We start from the raw sequence: 9,961 nt of genomic DNA on the forward strand, positions 1-9,961 counted from the left end.
AACACTATATCTGTCATCTGTGGGGATACCGCGTTATAAATTATCTTAGAGTCGGTTTTATTGTGCCCGAAAATAAATTGTATATCTCAGATATAAAAAAGCTGAGAAGTGCTTTAAAGACCTACTTACCTATCTAACTAGACTCCTGTTTAGATAGAAAAAAATAAAATAATTAGTAGAAACATTTGCAAGAACATGACTTGTCTTCAAATGTGCCTTTTTTTGGTGTTTTTTTGGTTTTAACATGGCAACAACGTTACGATAAGCAATGAACTCGACCAAACACCAAACTAAATATTTGTATTCTTTTCATTTATTAGCATGTAAACTGATGAAATTTACTAAAAATATTTAAAATATGGACACCATTCAAACTTTATACGGCAAGTGTCGTTGCTGTTTAAAGGCGGGCGAGCATTGCGACGTACTCAAAGAATATTACTGTGACGGAACTCGCGAAGTCTATTTCGATATATTCTTGGAGTGTTTCAATGTTTTTGTAAGTATTTTACATTAGATCCTTACAAGTGTTACAAAATTGTTATACCCTCATTACCGTATTGTTTACTAACAAAACATATGTTACTAGAAGTAATATTTAATAAGAGTTTCAGTTCTAAGGGCAGGACCCATTTATTATATAGCTATCCATGCCGTGATCGGCAACGGCGACCCTAGCTAATTACGAGCGTGAGCTCTAATATGGCTTGCAAAGCCGAACTTACTTTTAAAAACTCTATTACTTTATAAAACTCTAACATTTTGACTAGGTACTTCTTATGCTCCAACCTCATAACAATAGACCCAATTCAATTCAATTATTTATTCATAAAATTTACATCTTATATGGAACTATATATTTACAGATTATATGTATATAATAAATAGATTTTATATTTTGCTGCAACTGAGGCGTTCCGGATCCGGCCCTGAGCATTGGCTTATTTACTTTTCCAGTTTATAATTTATACTACATTTCCAATTACCATTTATATATTTATACATTTACAGTACATATTTATACATTTACAATTGATTGTATCTATTTAATATTTCTACATACTTGTTACAAAAAATAAATTGTTGATGGAGTACAAAGCGTCTTTAACTAGCTTTGTTTTCATTTGTTGTACAAATGAAGCGTCCCCATTGATAGAGTCTGTGCTGAAAGAGAAGAGTTGTAGAAGGTATGGGATCCCTTACATTCTGCGACTCTTCTCTTTCCGCACAGACTCTACATTAGGTAGAAAAACAATACATACAGTTATATGTTCCAAAAAAACATACCATAATTTTTGGTTTTAGCTTACAACATCAGATAAGAGCAGTAACCTGATTTGTGTGGATTGTATCCAGAAATTGCGGGATGCTAATGACTTCCGCAAAATGGTGATAAATGCAGAGAAACAACTAGAGTCTGGTAATACTTTTCTAATTCTAGTAGGGCCTTACCATTGACATTTATCTAAGAATGGGCCTTCCAGGCAATAAGAATGGGGCCAGTACAGCGGTGTCACACACACAAATTCGAGCAGATGCAGATGCAATGTGCAGATGAATGCCACAACGCGATTGGTTGATGAGTTCGCATCAGGCGCATGATTGATGGTCGCAACACCAATACACACATTAGAATACATGATTGGCTCGAATTCGTGAGTGACACCACTGAACTAGCACTATTCTATATGATAATATATTTATGATATTTCATGATTTCTGTTAAGTGTACTCCATAATGTAAAATAAATTAATAAATTAATTCTTAGTGCATTTAAGGCCCATCCTTAGATATACGTCAATGGACCATGAGGTTTCTTAAGTTTTAGTAATGGGACAAAACTTCTCACATCTTTCTCTGTACCTGCGGACCACTAAAGTAAAAAAGGAGTACCTATATAGGGTACTATTGCAACCCTATGAGGTACAGAACATTACAGCCCAAAGAATCTTTAATTTCCTAGATTCAAGGCATTTAAGAGCAATCACAATAGATCACTGCTTGGTGGCAAAACCTCAATTTCCATAGGAGTTGTAATTAAATAATCGGTTAAAGTGACCAAGTCCTTATTTAACAATAGACAAAGGATAAGCCGTTGGGGGCCAGCTACAAATATAACGACTATACAAAAAAAAATGCTAACTTAACTAAATTTACATATTTATAGAGCAGACCATTCAAGCAAAAGTGTATGTTATTTTCTTTTGGAGGTCCAGTAAATATGCCTTGCAACGCAGTTTGAAAACCGCCAGGGACTTACTGTTAACTAGGGGTGGCGGCAAATTGTTCAAGCATTTAGACGCAGCATAGCCAAAACTCTCTCCTCTAAATGACTGAAGCCGAAATAGTGGAAGGAAGATACGCTCTTGTTGCTCACGCAAAACTTTCAAATTTCGGTTAGGCTTCCATTTAAGTTTACGCGCGAGATACGGTGGAATGCCAGATTGTTTAAGCGTAAATACCATTGCCGCAAGCTTTAACATTCGTCTGTTTGACATATTCAGCTTACCCGCTTTATTAAGGTAAGGGGTAATATGTATTTTGTTAAATTTACAGTAAAAGATCTTCCAGACTTTGACGTAAAACAAGAAGAGGGTTTAGAAGTAAAGCTCGAACCTGATGATGATCATGGCTACATGGACACAGAGAATAAGGATTTTGGTGAGCTATGACCCTTTATATGACAAATTAGAAAAATTAGAAATTGGTGCAAAAGATCAAAAAAAAAATCAAAACAATAAATAAACAATCTTACACAGATCGACCTAGCCCCAAACTAAGCAAAGCTTGTACTATGGGTACAGTCGCCATCAGATATATCGGAGCGGCCAAGGTGCTCAAAAATATCTGAACACGCACTCTAGCGCCTTGACAATAGAGGCGTGTTCAGATATTTGTGAGCACCTTGGCCGCTCCGATATATCTGGTGGCGACTGTACTAGGTGACGTAATACATACTTATATAAATAAATACATACTTACATATGACACCGTTAGGTTGTGCACCCTTTAGTTTATAATCTAACATAGTTTAGGTTAGTTTGTAATCTAACTACCGTCAGTTTATAATGTAACTAGCGAGATTATAAACTGACTAGTGTTTACAATTTTACGGTGATATATACATAGGAAACACCCATGACTCATCGCACAAATACATGCCCTTGCCGGGATATGAACCCGGGACCATTGGCTTCATAGGCAAAGTCACTACCCACTAGGCCAGACCGGTCGTCAAGTAACACTCTCATTTTAAAATGACATGCTTAATATTACGTGAAACTTGGCATGAACATTTTACGTGGCATATATCTATCACCATGCGGCTAAGCCATACAAATAGAAAGTCAAAAACTCGCCACTGAAATTTGAACCTATAGTGCAGGGAATAGAGTCGATTTTGGTTTGTTTGAAAATTGAACGAATCAAAACTATGGACACCAAACGGAGTTCCATTGCAGAACTGAGATATTTGTATTATAGGCAAATTGTCATCACCCTTATTACCTAGGCAATAGAGTCCACCGCTGGGCGAGCGCGGCAAACAATTCGCATAAATTGTTTTAGTAGTTCTAAGATTTTGTCTTCAAATGTACCAATGCGATATTTGTGATGTTAAATTACTGATGATGTGCCGAAGGAAACTTTCCAAAATTGCGAAATTTTCCACATTGGAAAGTTCCGGAAACTCCATATTATTTTGTATGGGTATGAAAGTTTCTGAAACATAAAATGGAAATTTCATGTATTTCTGTAAAATTTTCAAGAAATTTCCGAGAACTTTTCCTATTTTTGGAAACTTTCCGCAACTTGCACATCTGTATGTTAAATAAAACTTTTCTATGTCTATGCCTAATAACACACAGATACTGAAAGTTACTAGGATCTTAAAAATTAAAAAAAAAACTTTAAAAAATCCCTGACATATATATTTCAAACAGCATTCCTAAAATACAAATCATCACCGAACAATAGACAATAAGTTATATTTTCATAAATAAAAATTTTCATTTCGTGATATCTAAATGGCTCATTCCAGAAACTTTCAGTATTACCCACGTAAATGCCCTTAAAAAGTATTTCAGACTGGCAGCGATCCATATTTTGTTAGTAACTTTATTTTAGCCTTACCAGGATTCTAACCCGGGACCTTCTGTTTCACAGGCATTAGGCTGGGTCACCACCGAATAGGCTAGGAGTTTAATGGCCTCCTATTTATATTTTTAATAGGTTTATTTTATCTGTGAAAAGGTCCCGAAAATGATGATGAAACGCTAGCACGCGACGAAGCTCGCCTGCTGGCTCGCTTTCCAACCCTGCGCGCCCTGCCCACCCGGAACACCCTGTACGAAGTATGCCCTAAATACGTCATGCATCTCGACATGTTACAGGGTAAGTACCTAACCTGTTTGTGTTTGACGAGCTGTCTGCCCTAGGGGGTAGTGACCCTGCCTATGAAGCCGATGGTCATGGGGTCTAATGGTAAAGGCATTTATCGTGTGATGAAAACGGATATTTGTTCCTGAGTCATGGATGTTTTCTATGTAGTTAAGTATATTTATATTATACACCGTGGGCTGGTAAAACCCGTCAGATTTTACCACGCATTACTCAGGTCATAAGGAGCAAAAATGTTATATGAGTTTTGGTCAAATTCAGCAAAAAAAAACTTTTTGTACATTTTTTTTTGCGTTTTCTGCACACGACGAGGTTTTTTTACATCTTGGCAAAAAAAACATAACAACGAATAAGTAAAGTTTTTTTTGCTTACAGATTAAAATTACGAGTTATTTTTTAAACTTTAAACTATGTCTAATCCAAATCACATAGTAGCAGCGTCGTAGCCAAAAACTAATTTTTGACTGAATTGTCACAGAAATATTTTTTTACAAAAATTTACATTATCTCTAAAACAAGACAGATTTCAGAAAAATTTGTATGATATTTTAGTGTCTAAAAGCGGTCAAGAATACACCTTTAAAACCTGTCGGGTTTAATTGGCCCACGGTAAAAATATAGGGGAGAGATCCTAAATTATATAAAATATTTTGTTTTATAGAATAAACTTAACAAAAGTCGTCTGTATATCATTTCATCGTCCATGCAAAGTTGATTAACAATTTGTAACCCTTGTGCCTTTCGAGTATCAATCAAAAATACGAGTATCCTTTAACGCAGACAGCAACGAGGAGGAAATAGACAGAAGGGTCAACTGCAGTTGGAAAAAATTCTGGGCACTAAAAGAAATTTTGAAAGGGGATTACCACTTAAAACTAAAGAAAACTGTAATGGATATATGCATTTTGCCCAGCCTAACTTATGGAAGCCAAACATGGACTTTCACCAACAAAATAAAACATAAAATTGCAGTTTGTCAGCGCTCGATGGAAAGAAGTCTATTACATTTAAGAAAAATACACAAAGTAAGAAACGAAGATATAAGAAAGAGAACCAAACTCACAGATTCCCTTCAGCATGCACTGAGACTCAAATGGAAATGGGCAGGTCATATTGCTAGACTTAACGATAAAAGATGGACACTTAAAACAACAACATGGTCAGGGCCTATAGCACAAGGAAAAAGAAAATCAGGCAAGCCACGAAGGCGTTGGGCAGAAGACATTTATAAGGTCGCAGGTGCAAGCTGGATGGAGTCAGCCAAAGACCGTGAAAAATGGCATAAGTTGGAGGAGGCTTTTACCCAAACGGGGTCCATATAAATCTATCATTCATGTTTTTAAAATATAATATATATAACTGTTTAAAATATGGAATAAATAAAGCTTTAATAATAATAATAATAATAAGCCCCCAGGGCAGCTTGTGGCGAGCTGAATGGGAAGTGACGTCCCTTGGGTCCCATACCCCCGAGAGTCGGCCAGGTCCCTCTCCGGCTTGCCTTGATTGGCCGGCTGGAGTGAACACTGAGCAGGGGCCGCAGGACTCTCACCTCTGGCTTGCCTTTACCGGCCGTCCAGAGTGGGGTGTCAGAGCTATATGCTCGCAGGGTGGAAGTGAAATTTGCATAAGACGCGAGTTGGCACAGTGGCTGCTTACAGCCACTGGGTAGAAAGCGGCGTACACCTCTCCACACCCTGAGCCGCTCACGCAATGTTGTCCCCTTGTCGCTCCGTGCGAGCGGCCGTTTTCGGGGACCCATATTGTGAGTTGGCAAGTCACCACCTGCCCATTTTGTCGTGTTTTTAAAAACATATGATCAGGGCAGGTGCCATAGTATTCTCCATAGTCTCGGTTACCAGTCCACTTGCAACTCAACCCAATAGCCCGGTTTATTTTGGTACCCTTTTTTTTTACAATAGTCCTACACTAACCGGGGCTTGTCCTTGGGTGCACTGCTATAGTGTGAACAGGGATAATCGTCGGTTGGTGTCACGTTACATTTGGAGTAAATTGTCTTATTACAAGGGGCCTCTACGTGTTGGCTTCGGCCCCACGCACGCCTTTCAAATGTCCGGGATCCCATGGTCCCGAGAATTTGTAAAAGACAGACAATAATAATAATAATAATAACCCTTGTGCCTACTGCTAGTGGAACAGCAATAATTAAAGTTAAACATACTAATTTCACATCAGTGATCATCACCTATTCGGATAAGGGTTTTTCCTTCCCTGCTAGTAGGAATCAAACTGGCAAATTTCTGCTTTAGGAATTTTTTTGCCAGTAGAATGTGTTTACACAAATGTGAAAATATCTGTAGTATGCAATATAATCGTTTGCATTTTCTTTTAATATCGATTTCGTACACTATTTTTTTAGCCTAAATAATATATTGAAACAATTTCCTCATATGCTGATGTGAAAAGCAATATAAATAATAAGTATTATAAGGACATTATTTTGACGACCGGTTTGGCCTAGTCGGTAGTGACCCTGCCTACGAAGCTGATGGTCCCAGGTTCATATCCTGGTAGGGGCATTTATTCGTGTGATGAGCATGGATATTTGTTCCTGAGTCATGGATGTTTTATATGTATTTAAGTATTTATAATTATTTATATATTATATATATCGTTGTCTAAGTACCCTCAACACAAGCCTTATTGAGCTCACTGTGGGACTTAGTCAATTTGTGTAATAATGTCCTATAACATTGATTTATTTATTTATTATTACACAAATTGACCAAGTCCCACAGTGAGCTCAATAAGGCTTGTGTTGTAGGTACTTAGGCAACAATATATATAATATATAAATACTTAAATGCATAGAAAATAGCCATGATTCAGGAGCAAATTCCGTGTTCATCACACAAATAAATGTCTTCTTTACCAGGATTTGAACCCGGGAGCATAATTATTTCCACCTTGGGCGTTAACATTTGAACTCCTCACTAATTCTTAGATTCAATGTACGCCCATGCCCTAAATATCTCATTTTGCTCCCTTGTGATACAATCTACTATTCTTCAATTGCAGGAAAGAAAACTCGCTCAAAAGATATCGAAGCCCTACTTAACCTGGAAACTGAATTGGAAAGCAAACAGAAAAGCGACCATCGCTACATCACCGAGAAGGTCGCTCACATCCACAACGCACAGCTGATTTTGGAGCACTCCAATGTTACTGCTTTCAAGGTACTAAAATTAATTCAAATTATAATAAACATTAACCCCCTTATTCATAAACGTGTACTAAAGTTACGATGCCGCTAATAATCGTTTGTCCCTTTCCATCATACCAATACGTCGGAAAGGGACAAACGATTATTAGCGGCATCGTAACTTTAGTACACGTTTATGAATAAGGGGGCAAATGTAGGCAAAGAAAATTGAGTATTGTCAAGTTGCGTATTGTCAAAATAAATTTTGTAGTCAACCTAATTTACTGCCATCTTTCGACATAGAACTACAACTCTTAGAATGACATATTGCTACTTGATCAATGTTCTTTCTCTGATATGTGTTAAATATCATACGGTGTTGCCATCTAAATAATGGCAAAATAAATAATTTCAATTTCAATTTCTACTCGAGTATAAGCCAAAGGTATATCGCCATCTATTCGAGCATACATTTTTCATGATTTTTCGAGTCACGTTTTTTTCTTAGATTTTATTTATTTTATACGGAGTTATATATATCTTTGATGTAGGTCACTCGATGTTGCCGCTGCACATCTTTAGGGGTTTTAGCATGCTATTGTAGTCGATAATTCTTATTGAAATTAAATTATTATTGACATACTTAAGAATATAAAAATTATAGACAAATTTTACAAAAGTAGTCAAGTTCATCTATTTTGTACTTATAGCCACTATTACCAAATAATTGTGTGTTTCTTGTTTTTTTAGGGTAAAAGTAGAGTTGGACTTCCCTGTTTCTACTGCAAAGACATCTTCAACAACATTGAAGAATTACGAACACACCAAAAAGAACATAAGAAAAGTGACATGAAGAAATCCTTGCATTCCCTCAGCCCATACTGTCTTGTTATAAATGTAGACATAACAGACTTAAAGTGTACTTCATGTGATGCTAGCTTAAATACCTTGAAAGACTTTAAAAGTCATCTAGAATCAAAACATAACAAAAAGTTTTACACTGAGTATGAAGACAGAGTAATACCATTCAAAGTACCTATGGATAATAATTATATTTGCCAAATATGTGGTTTGAAGTTTGAAACTTTTGGATCGATTGAAAGACATATGAACGGACATTTTAGAAATTATATTTGTGATGAGTGCGGGACGGGATTTGTAACTAGCTATAGGTTAAAAATGCACGTTAAAACTATGCATGTTGAAGGTACATTTCAATGTGAAACTTGTAAGAAGGTGTTTTCATCACATCAAAAGCATAAAAGTCATGTAGACACTGTGCACAAAATGGTAAAGCGCTTTAAATGTACAAAATGTTCGGAGCGGTTCACAGATTATTTTAAGCGACATCAACATTTAGTTAAAATACATGGTCAAGCCGAATTAGAATATAAATGTAATGTATGTGATAAAGTATATGCAAGAAGATATATGCTATCTCGACATATGAAACGAGATCATTTGGAAGAGCGTTATTTTCAGTGTGAGATATGTTTTAATAAATTTTTCGCTCGGCGAGATTTGGAATCGCATATGGTTAAGCATAACGGGGCTAGGATTTTTGAATGTACGGTGTGTAAAAAGGCATATGCGCGGAAGAAAACGTTGACTGAACATATGAGAATACATAATAATGATAGGAGGTTTTCTTGTACAGTTTGTGGTCAGGCTTTTGTACAGAATTGCAGTTTGAAGGGGCATATGAAGACGCATCATCCTGAGTATGTAAGCTTTGGAGAAAAATGAATTTTGGAGAAAATTGTTGTTATTCTGTATTGGATATATTTATTTATACGCTAAAACGGCATTTTATATCAATGTTATATTAAATTTTTATCACAAACAATCTTGTATTTTTTTATGACAATAATCCCTGCAGTTGCCTGTATGTTGCCTGCCATGTCCGTGTAGGTAAAATATCGTGACATATTATTTGGACACATTATGTTCCTTTCGAAATAGTAGATTGTGTCACAGCGGAGCAAAGTGACATATTTACGGCGAAGGCGTACATTGAATCCTTAGCGTGAGGGATTCGAGTGTTAACGTCCAAGATGGATATAATTTGGCTACAATGTGACATATAGTGGTTTTCACATCACCTATGAGGAAATTATTGTTAAAAACAATTATAAAGCTATTTAATTAAAAATTAATCGATTAAGTGCGTACTAAAGTAAGGACGCTAAGCACGAAGAACGTACATTGATCCGTCATTTTTTATGTCTATTGCACGCGCATATATAGATTTAGCTGACCCGTTCTCACTGTGGCATTGACCGCTGGCGCATGGGCGGGCGTGACAGCAATATAATTAAGCGCGCATTGTGTAAAACGGTTCGTGCTTACTTGCTTAGCGATGGCGTACTTACTTTATTTTCATATTTTTAATGATTTTA

General features: G+C 36.4%; 1 protein-coding gene across 1 annotated transcript; it reads left to right on the top strand.

Moving 5' to 3' along the window:
- The first annotated feature begins 275 nt into the window (after positions 1–275).
- On the top strand, positions 276–9,408 carry LOC133531773 (zinc finger imprinted 3-like). Its single transcript, XM_061870166.1, has 6 exons — positions 276–499; positions 1,306–1,420; positions 2,558–2,662; positions 4,253–4,393; positions 7,439–7,596; positions 8,313–9,408. Exons 1-6 carry the CDS (start codon positions 359–361, stop codon positions 9,306–9,308), a joined length of 1,656 nt encoding a protein of 551 aa, XP_061726150.1. The 5' UTR covers positions 276–358; the 3' UTR covers positions 9,309–9,408.
- Positions 9,409–9,961: the final 553 nt, after the last annotated feature.

The sequence above is a fragment of the Cydia pomonella genome, chromosome 25 (assembly GCF_033807575.1).
Source record: "Cydia pomonella isolate Wapato2018A chromosome 25, ilCydPomo1, whole genome shotgun sequence".
Classification (NCBI taxonomy): Eukaryota; Metazoa; Arthropoda; class Insecta; order Lepidoptera; family Tortricidae; genus Cydia; species Cydia pomonella.

Bases quoted from the DNA above. Each gene is read 5' to 3' on its own strand.
- LOC133531773 (XM_061870166.1), top strand. From the start codon at position 359: ATGGACACCATTCAAACTTTATACGGCAAGTGTCGTTGCTGTTTAAAG. The intron at 1,421-2,557 runs GTAATACTTTTC...TTAAATTTACAG, and splicing joins AGAGAAACAACTAGAGTCTG to TAAAAGATCTTCCAGACTTT. The intron at 2,663-4,252 runs GTGAGCTATGAC...ATCTGTGAAAAG, and splicing joins CACAGAGAATAAGGATTTTG to GTCCCGAAAATGATGATGAA.